The sequence below is a fragment of the Muntiacus reevesi genome, chromosome 3, assembly GCF_963930625.1.
Source record: "Muntiacus reevesi chromosome 3, mMunRee1.1, whole genome shotgun sequence".
Taxonomy (NCBI): domain Eukaryota; kingdom Metazoa; phylum Chordata; class Mammalia; order Artiodactyla; family Cervidae; genus Muntiacus; species Muntiacus reevesi.
The window spans coordinates 249,236,785-249,252,428 of record NC_089251.1 but is presented as its reverse complement, the minus strand read 5'-3'; the positions used below and the strand labels follow the sequence as shown (position 1 = coordinate 249,252,428).

Here is a 15,644-nt window from a genome sequence, read left to right as displayed (position 1 = left end):
GCTCGTTGGCCGAAAACACTTCGTGAGCGGGGGTGGAGGGCGGGGAGAGGGCGGGGCGGGGTCAGTGTCCCTCCCACGCTCCCGCCCGCGAGCGCCCGGGGCATCTCCCGCGCCTCCGTAGCCGACAGGACGCTTGTCCTACAGCGCCTCCTCCTGGACAAGGCGCCAGACAGCAGAGCAGGGGGACTGCTCCAGCCCCGGAAGCCCGAGGCCCGGCAGAGGTCTTCCCGAGTCAGAGGCTTTGAGCCGGTCCTCCCTTCCCCTTGGGGCGGCCAGAAGGAGAGGCCCCTGAGGCCGCCCCCACCCCCACTCCCACCCCCACTCCCACCCCCAGCACTGACAGCAGGCTCGCGACCCAGGAGTGTGCATCCTCCGTTAATTAGGCGAGCCCAGGCGGGAAAACCCTACAGTTCGTGCATTTATTTATTTATTATTTGTTTGACCGCTTTCTGCTGAGCCACTGGTCCCCACAGAGCCTTCGAACGTGCTGTGCTGGCGTAACAAGATCCGAGAATGGTCCGGTTGAAGAATTGGCCTGAAGTTGGGCGATTTGAACAGGCGCCAAGAGGAAAGGCCTTTTCCCAAAGCAGAAGCACCAGGCTGAAAAAATACACTTCCCTGAGGATTATATACATATTTATCTATCTATCTATCTATCTATATATAGATAATCTTTTAAGGTGTTAAAAAAATGTATGTATGTTTATTTTAACACCATGAAAGAAAGATTTGGTTTTCTTCTGGTCACTAGCTCGTATTTGCAGACTATTTCTAAAGTACAGATTTAAATTGAGGTGAGGTGGTGAGTCAAGATGATTGAAAAAACGTGGTCAAGGGCAAGATGTTTGGCTAGATTTAGATTGAAGGCTAGAATAAAGGAAAGATGAGGAGCGAATCCTGAGGGAGGGTGGAGTGGAGAGATCGGGTTTTATCTTCCAGCTCTGAGTCCACTCGCCCCCTCCCCCCAGCCGTTCTTTGCTGGTTGGATCCCCAGGCGGGGTTATTTCATTGCACATGCGCCGGACGCTGGGCGAGCGGGCTAGGCAGGCGCAACCCCGCACTGCGCTGTCGGGAGGTGTGCGCAGTGCGGGCTGCGGCAGCGCCTAACTGCAGAAGAGCCTGAACGCCGCATCTTAGAGACACAGGAAACAGACTTTTGCAGGAAAACCTGTTAAAAGCTTCAAGCGTCCTTTCTGATCTGCAAGCCCTGTTCCGCCAAACCAACAAAATCGCCATGTTTCCAGTAAACCCTCCAGGTTGTCCTTTGGGTCAGCAGTTTCATATCCAGCGCACGCCTTCTCCCCAATCGTTAATCAAGGCTGGGGGGGGGGAGGGGGAGAGGGAACCACCCTACGTCCAGAGAGTAGGAGTTCTCCCTCATTCTGCACAACTATGAAGTCCAAGAGACCAGTTCCTAGAAAGAGGGTATCTTTTCGCATTAATTTCGAAAAATTGGCCCTAAATTGGACTTAAGTCGGAATTCCGACTTCTTGGTGGCTTCTCCCCAGCTTCCGGTGCCCCCGCGTGCCCTGCCCGGCGGTCGCACTGCGGCAAGGCCGTAAATACCTCTAGCAGCTGCCTGCCAGCCCAGAGTGAAATACTGTCTTTGTTCCGATTTCCCCTGCTTCTCGAGCTCGGAAAACAGAATTCTGGCGAGATATATTTATTTGGAGGAGCATCTGACAGGAAAATACGTTCGGTTTTCAACCCTGGTGCTTGACCACGTTTATAACAACGAGCTTCGCTCTTTTCCCTGGTCCTCCGGGAGAGCGCAAGCCCAGCTCATTGCCTGACCTTAGACACTAAGGCCCGGACGTGCCATTGGTTCCCTGATCTATACACGGTTAGAGGTTCCGTTCGAGGACTGTGGGAGTTACACTTCCCCGCTTGTGAGCTCGTTGGGTCCAAGTATCTTTTAAATTTCGTTTAAGTGTTTAAAAATTGGGTTAACAGGGACAGTGGGGGCATTTCCGGTAGTGGCAAAAGCGTTGACTAGTTTCCTCTTGGACTCAGTGGCCTGAGTTCAAATGTGACTGGCAGCGTGTTTATTCCCTTAGATGCAATTGACTATTTAAGCTCTTAATGCTACTACAGACTTAGGAAGAACCCCTTAGTCCTCCATATCTGCCCATGACATCACCATCTGCTGTGCAATTGGACCTGCAGACCGCCCAGGTTCCTAGTCACTTGGCGCGCTCAGTCACTGAACCCAGGGAAAGGCTACTGAAACTCGGAACACAAGGGCTTGGCCACCATGGCCACAACTCGTCCCCACCCCCACCCCAACTCCAGGCAATTTAGGGACTCCTGGAGTTGCCAGGGTAGGGCCCTGGGAGCCCCAGTCCAGAGGCCTGTTTTTCAGTAGGTAATGCTCGATACCAATATGAAAGAATGATCTCAGCAGTACTCTAACAGAGACATTTACAAAATACAGACATTCCGGACTTAAAAATCAGTTTCTCATTTGTGAGTGATCATAATTAGTGATCGGCGACAATTCTGCGCACGTCAACTGGCCACAAATCGTAACCCTCCATTTTGAAGCGATCGTGATTCTGTCGTTACTTACTAATAATACCTTTCTAGAAAAATATCATTTATTGTTCAGAAATGCTTTCAAGGCCAGCATGGTCACACTGGGATATTTGGGAGAACACTGAGTTAGGCTTTTCCGCTGGTTCCTGAAAAAACAATACTCCGCCATGCGCAGGTCAACCCCATGCGCAATGCGGCAGATTGTCCTAAGGTTTTAAGATTTCACGTGTCCATGAGGAAAGAGGCAATGGGATTTGAGAACTGCATGCTCAAGTGCCCTTCAAAATCCGTAGGAGAAAATAGCATTTCTTTCTGCAAATAATTTTCTTTAGATTCATAGATATTTTGGTCCACTAGTTTTGAAGTAGAGTTGGAAATATTGCTATGCTATTCATTTGTAGGCAACACACACACACCACAACAGTACATTTAGAGAGCAAAATGTCTACTCTTTTCCTACTCTGACAAATAAGAAACACACGCGATGCTTGAACTTATTAAGCATGCTTCGAATTTCTGAAATGTCTGTTTTTTCCCCAAGACCTGAACCAGGTTTTCTGATCCTCTGCTTTGATACTACCTCTCAAAACATGCATCCATTTTGTGGCATAGAATAACCCAGAATCACCTGACAGATGTGTGCCAAACCTTTCTTGAGTTGTTACGAAAATCATCTGAGAGCTAGAGAAGCAGTTAATATTTAAAATTCCATCTCATTGACAAGGCCCAATAAACCAAAAACTCTAAAAATCAGCATCACTCACCAAAGCCTAGATGAACAAACGTAGCACCATCCTGGATATACAGAATCCACCCCACCCCCACCCCCAAGCTCCAACCCTCAGAAAACACCTGTTAGCCTCCCAGGTACCTCTGACCACAGACCAACCGCAAAATGCTGCTCTAGATTTCAGAGTGCCTGTAGTGACCCCCAGCAAAGCTGACAGCTCCAGAAACCATCTGCAGTCTTCCCAGGGCGGGGATCCAGAGGCTCTCGATCTATGCCGCTATCTACCTCTCATAATCTCGAGAGGAAATAGGGCTTCCCTTCGATTTCTGAGCTCAGCCAGACCCCACCCAGGGCCCCAGGGGACGCCCGCTCAGAAACTGAGTGATCTGGAGGCAGGGGACGCAGACAGGCACTCCCAGGCCCCGGGGAAATGTGGGAGGTCGAGCCGGGCTTCCCGAGCTAACCGAACGGGTGGGCGCCTCGAGCTTCTCGGTGGCAGCGCTGGAGGCGCGGGGCGGGGGCCGCTCTTACCGGAGGTGCAGAGCTGGAGGCGGCGGTCGGCCCCGGCGGCGGCTGTAATCCACTAGGCGCTGCCCGGTTACTCGCGCTCTGCGCGGCAGGGACCCGCTCATGTTGGAGAAGGAGCGCGTCGGAACCGCGCGACTCGGCCACCCGGCTGCAGGCCGGCGGCTCCCGGCGGGCGGTGCCGGCGCCAGTGGGGGCCTCGGCGCCCCGGGCTCCTTCCGGGCTCTCCCGCCCGCCGGGCTCCCCGCCGGCTCCGGAGGCGGCAGCGGCGCGGCCCGGGGCGAAGCGGCCGTGGGGCCAAATTGGGCGCCGGGCGCGAGCCGAGGCCGCCGCGGACCCCGCAATCCCGCAGCCGGAGACTGGAGCCCACCTCTGCGGAGACAAAGGTTAGAAAAAGAGGGGGTGAGGCTCTAGGAAGGCAGAATGCGGGGGGAAATTCGCCTGGGAAATCAGGAAAAAGGCCGTGAAGGCGAGCGGAGCCTGCACATGACCAGCCGCAGCCAATGACGACCGCAAATAGGTCATAAAAAGGTCTATTACCAAGTTGTAAATTTTCTTCAAACAAAAAGGAATTTACTGCAATTCCTTGCGGATTTTGCACATACAGCTCGCAAGCGCCATGTTTTTTCCTCTCTTTCTCTCTCTCTCCCCTCTCCCCTCTTCTCTCTCCTTTTTTCTGCTCTCCTTCCTCCCCCTCCTCCTCCTCTTTCTTCCTCCCTCCTCCTCTTTCTCCCTCTGTGTCCCTCTCCACCGCTCGCTCTGCCTTTCTAGACTTCACGGCTCCTTTCTCTAGGAATTCTTTTCCTTTTATTTTTTATTTTGATTCTTTGGCTTGAAACCTCTGCTCCTTGGGCACTGTGTTTCAGGGAGAATGAATGCCGCGCTCGCTTGGGGAGGTGATCCTGTCAGTCACCCCTCCAATTCTCCCCTCACTTGGCTTCTCCACCCCTCCCCTTGCCAAAAGGCCTCTCTGAAAGAGCAGCCAAGCGCTTTCGGTTTTTGCCCCTCTCATCTTCAGGCAAGCCACCCAGTCTGACCTTGTGCAGCAAACCGGGGCTCTGCAGGCCAAGAAAAAGTGTGCTCTCCCCCACCCAACTCTCTCCAACATAAATCGGGGTCCCTCCTGTTTCTTGGGGTTTCTGCAGTAGGAGAGTTGCCAACCCAGCTCAAAGACTGGAAATGGTTTTAGGTACTTGTCAACTTCTCCAAAATAACAATTTGAACTCCCAAAACCTATAATCTAGATAGAAACATCCCCCTGCGACAGTCCTGAGTTAGAGAAGAGTCCATCTTTTTTAACATCCTCTGAAAATCCTTGTTTAAGCCTCCCCTAAGTGCAATTCACATTTCTATGGAATTAATTCTAGCCCCCTCTTCCCTTGCCCCCCAAAATGTTTGTCCATTGAAGAGCCTGTCCAGTGCAATATTGAAGAAGAGAAGGACTCCATTTGTTCAGGAAAAAAGCAACTCCCCAGTTTCAGGCTTGGAAAAAAAATAGTTCTTTTTCTTCAAAGGTTGGAGTGCCATTCCTTTCACTCTTCTCATGGAAGCTGCTCCAGGGAACCCCAGCTGAAGGTAGACATCCTTTGCTAGCTCTCTTCATCATTAATGCATGGGCGTGGCCATCCAGGCTTCAAACCTGCCTGTAAGAGGTAACCTCTCCTCACCCCCACCCCATCCTTTCAAGGACACTGCTTTGGACTTCTAGTAATACATTTATAAATATGTGCATTAGTATTTCAATGTGTAAGTTCTCCGTTAACATCCTCATACCCAGTAAGTACCTAAGTGGTCATACACTTAAGTAGGAAGCACACAGCACCCTTTGGAGCAGGCTATTTGTATCCCTTGACAAAGTTCTGATGACCTTGGATGTTTCTGATTAAAGTGCTTCTGTTGCCATGTGTCAGCAAAAGTCATATTCTTTCTAGAAAAAGTCAGTGAGCTCCAACTTTGCTGGAGGTACCCAAAGCAGCAGCCAGGCTCATTAAAAGGTTCTCTCTTCCCCTGTTCACCACCAGATGCGTGAGGATTCAGCAAACAGTGGGAAAGCAGAGGACACAAGTTCGGATGTGAAATAATAACACCTTCTGCAGTGAAGAATAATTAAACAATATTTTAATTACACAAGATCGAGCATGTTTTGGACCTTACCAAACAGTAACACTTTATGCTGGTCTACACATATCTATACATTCAAAACATTGTTTAGTTTTGAAACATTCTGAGAAATAACCTCAATTGTCAATTTTCCTCTACCCAAATAAAGGCAGAGTTTATGACCCTCCATTTCAGCTGGTGGAAGGAGGGCTGGGAAAAGACTGCACTTTTGAAAAGGCAGCCATATTTGTACTTTTTCCCCCTGTGCAGAGATAAGCCATGTGCTGGGCTTTGTGGAACCTCACAAAATGGAAGCCCCTGGACTGACTTTTCTCTAGGAACTGTTGAGACCCACACCTTCTTTTGTGTGTTTCTGGTCTACGCCAAGAACCTAAATCACTTAGGACCCTTGGTTTTTTCATCCAGTGTTAACATTGGAGGGTCCTATTTTTCTGTAAATGATTTACAGACCTCTCTAAGCAGACTCTCTAAGCAGTCCAGGGCACCAAAGTGTCGACTGTTTCCAAAGGGTTCTCTGAAGGCTTATGCAAATTTCTGCAGCAAAAATGTTGGTTCGATATGCTGCATCCCTCAGATGTTTACAGATTTGGGCCAATTAGAAGGGCATCTCCTGCACTCGTCACTGGGAGTTGTCTGCATGAGACAGATGGGGGTTTCTAACCACTGTAAGAAAGATGGTGGTGAGTGTGTGTGATTTGTAATTCCACACTCTATTTGAAGACAAATCTGTGTTTTCCCCAACTACAAAAGGAAGCATGTATACCTACACTAATTACCAACACTTTCCACATGAGTAATCTATGTATATGTACAACAAACATATACCCAAAATACCAAATGTGTAAATGTACAAATACTCTCAAGTGTACTAAGCTTTGCAAGTCTTTTTGTGTACATGAGCTACGAATTTACTATAGGTTAGGGGTCCAACAGAGCCAGAAGATACACCACTTTCAGAGTAGCACAAAATGGAGAGGAAAAAAATTTTTACCTCCCTTCCTTAAGTGATTTCCACATCAATCCGCCACCATATAGTCTTGCCCAAATCAATGACTCTAAAAATGATTTTCAGGGAGAATTCTTGTGTAGAAGACAGTGAATTTTGCTAATAGAGGAATCCCTTAAATGGAGGGCAGCTGGAGTCTAGCCAGCCCCAGTCTCTAGCCAGCCTACTCCCACCCTCTCCACAGCCAGACTGTTTGCTAGCCATGCTTTCAGGCACTTGGCACGCTTGCTCTAAACCAGTCAACAGCAGAGTCTCAGGCAACACACAGAGCAAAACGTTTCCAAATCTAGCAGGCACGTTTGCAGCTGTCTCCTCTTGTGCAAATGTTTCTTAACCCCCGGGCCACCCTTGACTTAAAATTGTCTTTCCTGGCTCAGGTCAGCGAATGCCACAGCCATGGCCTCTTCCCTGGATAGAAAGCCCGGTGGTGCTTCGCCTCTGGCCTAACCTGTGCCAACGTTTCCCTGGTCCTTGAAGCAGCAGGCAAACAGCCCACCATCACCTGAACAAGTGATACAGGCCCCAAAGTATAGGACTCCATTTTCGTACCTGTGCAATAAAAGCCACTCTGGAAATTAAAGTGTACCTCTTTAAAAACATACAGGCATCTAGAAAAAGAAGAGAATTCTTCAAAGCCTACCTGATAAAGGGGCTTTCCCTTTTGTGGGGAGAAATGTTAGTTTACTTGAACTTCTTCTCTTCCCTCCTGTCCCTTTCCCCTCTCTTCCCTCATAAAATGGCAGCTGCAGGAGTAGCCTCAAGTGGAAAATGGATATCTTGTTAATAACAGATCCCAAACCCCAGCATCAGCGCTGGCTCAATGGAATAAGCTGTGGTATAATCTGGACCCTGGGCTGTTACCCACTGGGCCTACAACTCCAGTCCTTTGCGAAGTTCAAAGCTCTCCCAGTATCTTATCAAGGTTGTTTAGAGCAAGATGAAGCTAGAATAGCCTAGCTGACCCTCTCTGAAAGGAAAGAAAGTCCCCCCTCCCGCAGTTATTTATTTTTATAGCAAGGGTGCAGGTAACCCCCCTCCCACCTTTTAAAAATCAAATAGATGCTTTAGCAGGATGCTGCCTTCACAGGAGCCCTGGAGATTGTTCCTGACTCAGGAAAAGGGTTATTGGCGGCGCTCAAAGACACTAGCTCTAGAAAAAGGATTCATTTCTTTTATTAAGGAGCTAGCTATATTCTGCAGCGGTTGTTTACACTCGGATTTTTCTGCGTTTGCTCTCAAGGCTTGTTTCAAATAGGTGAGGCCAACCTGGAGAACAGCAGAGGACGTACCAACCGACATCTGAGATACACACAACAAGTTGGCTCACAATGGGCGTGCAAACAGAGAGAAGAGAATACAAATAAATATGGCACCTCCTCAGGAAAACACACACACACACAAAAACCGGAATCATAGCGGCGGCCACAGCACAAAGACCTAGCAATTTCAGGCGATTCCAAGCACAGTTGAAAACGAAAGCAAATTCAGAAAGGAGAGGCGTTCCACAAGGTGACTTGCCAGACTAAAAATATCTAAGTGAAAATGTTATAATTGACTTTTCAAGTATTCATTCACTCTAGATGATTAAACTGCCATAATCTGTATAAACTATAGAAAAATTATTAAATGTCAACTTTGACATTGTCCTGAAACTTCTGTCACTAGCCGAACATTTTCCCCAAGTTTAAGGAAGCTGCAGAGCCAGGACTATACATTACACTCCTCAGCTAACATGTGCTTTTCTCAATATTTGGCCCAGACTTTTTCCCAGAGATATTACATTTACAAAATTCTCAAAGAAACCTTTTAGGAGTAAACAAAAGGCACCCGAACCATTCATTATAAAAGCAGAAAAAATATAAATAACACATTTTAATCACATAATATAAAGTAAATATTCTGCGGGCATAATTTCTTTTAAAATTAATAAACTTCTTTTAATTTACTCACCATAAAGAAAAGATTTAAAACGTTCAAGTGCACTTGTTTGATTAATAAATCATTTTATATTCAATTATTTAGTGCTAATCATTAGGAAGTTTACGTTGTCGAGGCAAAATCACCAGCTCAGACATTAAAAACTACCATTATAAAAATATAGCTACAAGGTCAGTATCAAATTACTCTTACATAGGACAGCTCAAGGGCTGTTTCTATGCGACACTAGAAACATTTTTTTTTTAAAACACCCAAATCCCTCTCAAAGCGCAGAAACCTCAAGAGCAGTGACATGAAGGTAGCTTGAAACACAGGTAAAGTCCTTTCCAAAAAAAAAAACCAGGTGGTGTCCACCAGCATATGCTGATCATTAGTTTTAATAGTCTGCGGTAAAATTTTAAAGGTAGAAGTTAATTTGTCGGGCCTTCGGCTCGGTCTTCCTCCAGCTCTTGGGCTTCTTTTTTTGTTTCCCCATCCTTCGCCTCCTGTCTGGAAACCGGGAATTTGTCCTTGTTGTTCTCCTTTTTCCATTTCATTCTCCTGTTCTGGAACCAGATTTTTACCTGTCTCTCGGTGAGGGCTAAGGCGTGGGAAACCTCGATTCTTCTCTTCCTGGTCAGATAAGGGTTAAAAAGGAATTCCTTTTCCAACTCTAAGGTTTGGAAACGACTGTAGGTTTGTCTTCCCCTTCGTCTACCAGGAGCTGCTGATTAAAACAAAGAGAAAAAAAAGAGGAAAATAAACATTAAAAATGTAATGGTGCGTCTGCAGGTTGCTGGAGGTTTCTGAAACAGGTCTAAGGGGTGAAATATACACAACTCTCCTTAGGTCTGATATAATATATAGCATGGGCAGGCAAGAGGGGCAGCGAGAACGTCCTAGCAATTATTATGACCCCCATCATCTTTTCATGGTTTCTACTTTAAAGAAAAAAAAAAAGTCTGTATTACTTCATGAATAAGAGTCACTGTAAGCTACACCAGAAGAAAAAAGAGAGGGAGAGAAAAGGGGAGTTTTAAAGCAATTACGTGAGATGAAAGCAGATTTCTCCCCCTCTCCCCGCTTAAAAAAAAAAAAAAATTGCATCCCAACCTTGTGGTCTCATCCAGGGAAACATTTGAGAAGGAGACGAGCTCTGATTTAAGTGGTCTGGGTCCTCGCCAATATTACCACTGGACGATTTACAGTCAGGATATTGTACCAGCTCGGCCTCTTGCTGGGTCGTAAAAATCGGCTGTCTCTGTAAGTTATCGTATCCGTAAAACTTCGCGGGCTCCCCGTGACAGGCAATCCCACCGCAGGGGGGAGGCGGCGGCGGAGGAGGTGGGGCGGCCTGGTAGGCTGCGGCTGGGCTGCCCCCGCCGGGGTGGAAGTAGTCCTGGCCGGGGCCCGGGCCGCCCCCACTACTGCAGCCCGGCCCGGCGGGCGGCGGCGACGGGTGCGGGTGCGCGTGCGGGAAGCCGGCGGCGCTGTTGCCATAGAGCTGCAAGGCGGCGGCAGCGGCGTGGCGGCCGCCGACCTCGGGCGCGAAGTGACAGTCGTAGTAAGTGGGATTGATGGCCTCGCCTGCCGCGGCCGCCGCCGCGGCCGCCGCCTTGTACTTGGAGTACAGCGGGTTCACGAAGTACGAACTCATCGAGGCGGCGGCGGCCAGCGGCCGGGGGCCAAGGTAGGGCGGCCCCGGGCGGGCGGGCGGCGCGGAGCAGGCAGGGAGCGCGCCTTAGCGCGACCGCACTGCCGCGGGGGCCTCTGGGGCGGCTGCTCGCGCCACTGGGGCCGCCGGGCTACGTTGCTGCTGCCACCCGCCCGCCCGCCGCTTCTGAGACCCCGCAACCGCGGGCACTCCGCTACTGGGCGCTCATGCTCCTCTCTCGCGCCCGCCGCCTCGACCTCGCGCCGCCTCCCTCGCGGGTCGCAGGGCCTCACCCAGCCCCCGCGTTCCACTGCCCGCCCGGCCTCTCCCGGCGCGCGCCGGCTTGGCCGCAATAAACTCGCCAACACCCCGGGTGACCTGCCCCGCTGCCTCCACTCTTTCCTCTCAGGCACCAGGCGGCCCTGAGCGCACCGGGACAACAACAAAAAAAGTGCGCCCGGCCCACGGAGACACTCTTTGGCTTCGGTTTACAAACCCCCGCTCTGGAGGGAAAAGGAAAAAAAAACACCCTCTGCCCGCCGCCACCTCTCACCTCGCCCCCCCCGCAGCCCCCTCCCACCGCTCTCGCCGCCGCGGCCGAGGCTGCCGCCCCGGTGCGCCCCGGCGAGGCATTTTCGCACCACGCCACTGCCGGGAGAGGGAGCGAGATGGACGCGAGATAACCGCGCGGAGGGATCCGCGCGGAGGCGACACTCTGCACCCGACGGGACGCCTCACGCTGGCGCGAAGATGCCTCCGCCAGCCTTAAAGGGGGCCCATAAAACCGCACTGCCAAGGGCTCGCCGTGCCCCCGGGCCCAGGGAATGCGGGCCACGGCCGGCAGGGCGGGGGCACCGCGGAGCCTTACACTTGGGGGTGGGGGCGCGGGGAGGCAGGGAGGCCACTCCCAGGAGACTGTGGAGCAAATGACTCCCTCCCCGGCCCCTGGAGCTACCCCTCAGAGGTTGGCCGTGGCTTTTGCGCCTCTGGACACGCGGGCGCAGCCCACGGAACGAGGACAAGCCGGACTGACGATCCGGACTGAATATTTGAGTTAGGTCCTATCCAAGTGGCTTGATTAAAGGCCACAAAGGTGACCTCAATACCGAAGTGCATTATCAAAGCGAATCTAAGTAAGCCCTTCTTTTCCAGCCGAGCGGGCCTTGTGGAAATGAGATGTACATTTACCCTTGACGCACTGCACGCCTGGCTGAGGCTCCCAGGTTAATTGATATTTAATGGAAATCATGCCCATGAATATAGTTTCCATCATTTCACCCTTGATAGACGTCAGTACCAGGCGCAGGGGGCAGCCTGAAGAATGTGGGGAGGGGGAACATTAGCATTGCTGAGGGAGTAAGTAGAAAAGCAGACAGAAATGTTCCAAGCCGCGAAGGAGGATTTACGCTGGGGAGGCTGGTATTTTCTCCGGCAGGACGCGCGGCTCCGGGTCTCAGCCCCTGCGTGGAGAGGACCTGGGCAGGCGATGGCCCCGGGCGGAGGTCGGGGAACCGACACCCCGGAGCCCCCAAGGAGCCTCCCGGCCGGCGTTCGGAACATGCCAGTTCCAAGCAGCTGCAGGCGGCGCCCATCTTCTGACGATTCTAGTTCATGCAACAAGCCTGGGAAGTTAGTGCCGAGAACAGGCGCCGTGTTCAACTTAAAAAGTTACTAATTTTTTCCAAAGGTAAAGAAAGAGAAAACTCATTCTATGAAGGACGAGGAAGAGAAACGTCCCGTATCATGTGGGCAAATCGAGTGTGAATCGGAAAAATATTCCTGATTTTAGAAACTGGCTCTGAAGCCTGTTGGCGTTACACCACCAATTCGCCTTCTCTTGCCCCTTCTTCTTCCCCCACCTCTGCTCTTGTGTTGATGATGTTCAATGTCCAATAAATGTAATAGGTCTCTGCTGAGTGTGTTTTCCTTTGGCTACTCTGCCTTTTTCGTGCGTCTTTGGGTGACCCCTTTTCTTGGGATAATCCATTGTTGTAGAGGGCGCCAGGCCCACGGGAGCCGACCTCAGAAACACTCTCTAAGCCCACCGAGGACGCCCCCGTTAAAACTTAAACACACCTTGCTGGCTTTTCACGCCAAATGAGAATGTCTAAAAACCTCCAGACAGCTCCCAAAGGCGTAGCAGGCGACTGATTTCAACTACCTCTTGCCCCTTGAGGGTTGGCCCAGCTCGTGGGTGAGATCCTGAGGTTAGTTCGGGTGGACAGAATATTATTATTTTGCAAATGGAGAAAATAAGGTAGAGAGAGAAAGGCATAACAAGATAATGTTTAAAACTCTGTAATTGTTTCTACAGGGAATAGCTGAAAATAGTGAAGGTAAACGGATTGCTAATGAATCTGCAGATTATAAAGGCATGTCTTATTTTTAAATTAGTAGGGAGTGCAAGGAGGCTTCTAATGTGTGAGTGGTGATGGGTCCGGGTTTTGTTGTTGTTGTTGTTTTCTGCCAGTTATCACCAGGTTAAAACCTTCCTTTAAATCCGTAGGCGAACGAACTGATTCGGACGGTTAACGATTTGTACTCCAATCTTGCAAATACCCAATTAAAAGAGTAATTATTTTCAATAAAACCTTGAAACTTTGTAATTGCGCCTTTTAATTTCACTGTTTGGCGTGTGTGGGTGTGCGCGCGCGCGCGTGTTTAAACCCTCAATAGTGGATTTTGGAATGAAATGGGGGAAAAGAAGAGCGAGTCCAGATCTCAATAATGCAAAGCACCTTCTAGAACTTTGTGATTCCTGAGGGGGCGAAAAAGAAACACAAACACTACAAATTCATTTCTACACATTCTGGCCTAATCACGAAAACATTGTAAGACAACATTTCCTCTTGGGACAAAACAGTTTTATTTTTTTCCTTCAAGCATTCCGTTTATAATCTGAATGGGAGCAGGGTGCGATTAACTTGGTAAACATGTAATGCTTTTTTTTACACTTCTCTGTTTTGATACAATGCATTAACGTAACGTTCTCAACTGTGCCCAAGTTTTCTGAAATCCTGACTAAGCCAACATTTTATACATAATAAACACTTCTGGAGAATGTAATAGTGCACATTGATTCTTTTTGGTTAAATTTATCCTAATTTGGAATCTAACATAGGATTGTATCTTTAATCAAGCCCTTCTTCCGCCGCAAACGCCAGCTTTACGATCACAAAATGGAGCAAGGGCGCTCTCTAGTGGCCAAATGCCACCTCTAGCCGAGTGAGCTTAACTTCTCTTTATTCAACTCAAACCAATTCCAATCTTGTTCTTTAGTTTGACTGGAGCTTGGATCGCTGACACTAATAATGCTTTCATCTCTTTGATTGTCGACAAGTCAAGTGCAGAAAACAGGGGCTCCTGAATGCCAAAGATATTTCTGCTCCCGAGAGCTTCCAGTAGTGTCTTTTTCAAAAGCTTCCAGCCCTTCTTTTGCCAGACACAGTAAGTCCCCATTCTGTAATCGCCCACAATTACAGAATGGGCTAGATTCAACAAGATTACAACTTTCTAAATATCAACTGCTATAGGCCTTTTTTTTTTTTTTTTTAACAGTGGAGCCAGGGACTTCGAAAGTTAAGAAACTACAGAAGTTAAATTCGTTCATTTTTTCCTTTTAAATCTGTTGCATGTAGCATTAAATCCTGAATGTTTGCTACTTTGTAATTTTAATGCTTCAGGCCCATTTCACTGGACAAATGGGGGTGGGGATAGAAGGCAAATTAAAAACTTTTTTGATTTATCTCTGAATGCCTGTCTGGAAAGGCCCCGTTGGGCTGTGTTCATTGGAACTTCTAAGCACAATAAATGAGATATTAAATTTATATCAAAAGCCACAGAGTGAAATGAATTGGCTAAGCATTCCACTTGTTTTTATTTAAAGCGAAGACTTTAATCAGTTTAGGTGTTTCCTTAAGAGGTTAATCTTTTTTCTCATTTTCAAAAATGCTTTCCTCCAATTCAGCTGTAACGATTAATTTTTCTATATGCAAACAAGTAATTTCCAACAATATTTTTGCTCCGTGTTTGGAGTGGAGGGTTAGATATTTTTGGGAGAGGTCATTTAAGTGGCAACTTCATCTCTTTCCGCGGACCATGCATCTGGGAGATGCTCGGCCTAAGGAAATGACCCAAGAGCACTAACTCTCCCACCCCTAAATAACAGACGTATTTTCCTTTTTTAAAAAGAAAGAGCTAGACGGCAGCCATAGTCAAATATTATTGAGAGCCCGCCACTGGCTACTTCTATACCCAGCTTATTTTAAAAATCAGAACTATATTGTCTCCTCCTTCCTACTCCCCCCATTTTTATTTCCTAGGTGCTCACACCTCATCCGGGGCTCCCCAGTCCCTGTCTTCTTAGTCCAACGGAGTCCTGTTTATATTTTATTGTCCAGATTTTAAGACCCAGTTTTGTCTGCATTTTTCCTTTCCTCCCACAAACACAAACATCAAAATGAGATGCTTTCAAAGCGAAGCGCCGGGCCTGTCGTAAACTCATTACCTCCAGACGTCTCGCCGACTCGATGGCTTTATGACACCTTGGCTCTTCCTGTTTTCAAAGAGCCCAAGGTATCGGGTTGGCCGCAGGGGCGGGGGGTACGCAGCACCTTCTGCCGGATCTGGGCCTTGGATTTCCCTCCCTGCCCCCCTCTGCTTTTCCTTCAAGTCCCCTCTTTCATCCGGATCCCCCCAAAACTCTGCCATCGCCCCCGCCTTCCGCCCAGCCCAGGCCGCCCGGCGCCGCCGCCTCTCGGGCCTGCAAAGGCCGTGTTGGGCCCAAATCCTCACTTACAATGACCTTCATTTTAGCCTCTGAATGCGGCCCTCAGAGGGCCGAGCTGGGGCTAAGCACACAGAAACTGCGCGGGGGAGGGGCGGGGTGGGGAGGGCTGCGGCGGAGAGCCTTGACCATTTTGATCTTCTAAGGTCACTTCGGGGCTCCTGTGGGGAGGGGCGGAAGCTCACAGCCTAACCGGCCCAGCCCTCCCGGAGCCAGCCACCCCGCGCAACTGCAGGAGTTGCCCCAGGGTGCCGAGTTGGCCTTTCCCTGGTTGGGTGGGGGGGAGCGGGGTGTTGATGGCTGCGACTCCGTGAGCAGAGGGAGACATGGGGTGCGGTATGTCAAAGCCCCAGCGAGACGGTCCCTTGTT

General features: G+C 49.4%; 1 protein-coding gene and 1 long non-coding RNA gene across 3 annotated transcripts in view; one reads left to right on the top strand and one right to left on the bottom strand.

Annotated features, from left to right (window-relative positions):
* Positions 1-15,644, top strand: part of LOC136163487 (uncharacterized) — a 490,623-nt gene that overhangs the window by 123,300 nt on the left and 351,679 nt on the right. The gene's annotated exons all lie outside the window — the stretch shown is intronic.
* On the bottom strand, positions 8,075-11,055 carry HOXD8 (homeobox D8). Of its 2 annotated transcripts, none has more exons than XM_065931806.1 (2): positions 9,948-11,055; positions 8,075-9,558 (listed from the first exon to the last, which is right to left on the bottom strand). In XM_065931806.1, the coding sequence occupies exons 1-2, from the start codon at positions 10,489-10,491 to the stop codon at positions 9,266-9,268; spliced, it is 837 nt and encodes a 278-aa protein (XP_065787878.1). In that variant the 5' UTR covers positions 10,492-11,055; the 3' UTR covers positions 8,075-9,265. The 2 variants fall into 2 exon arrangements, with proteins under 2 accessions (XP_065787878.1, XP_065787876.1); XM_065931804.1 differs by having other exon boundaries at positions 8,075-9,561; positions 9,948-11,054.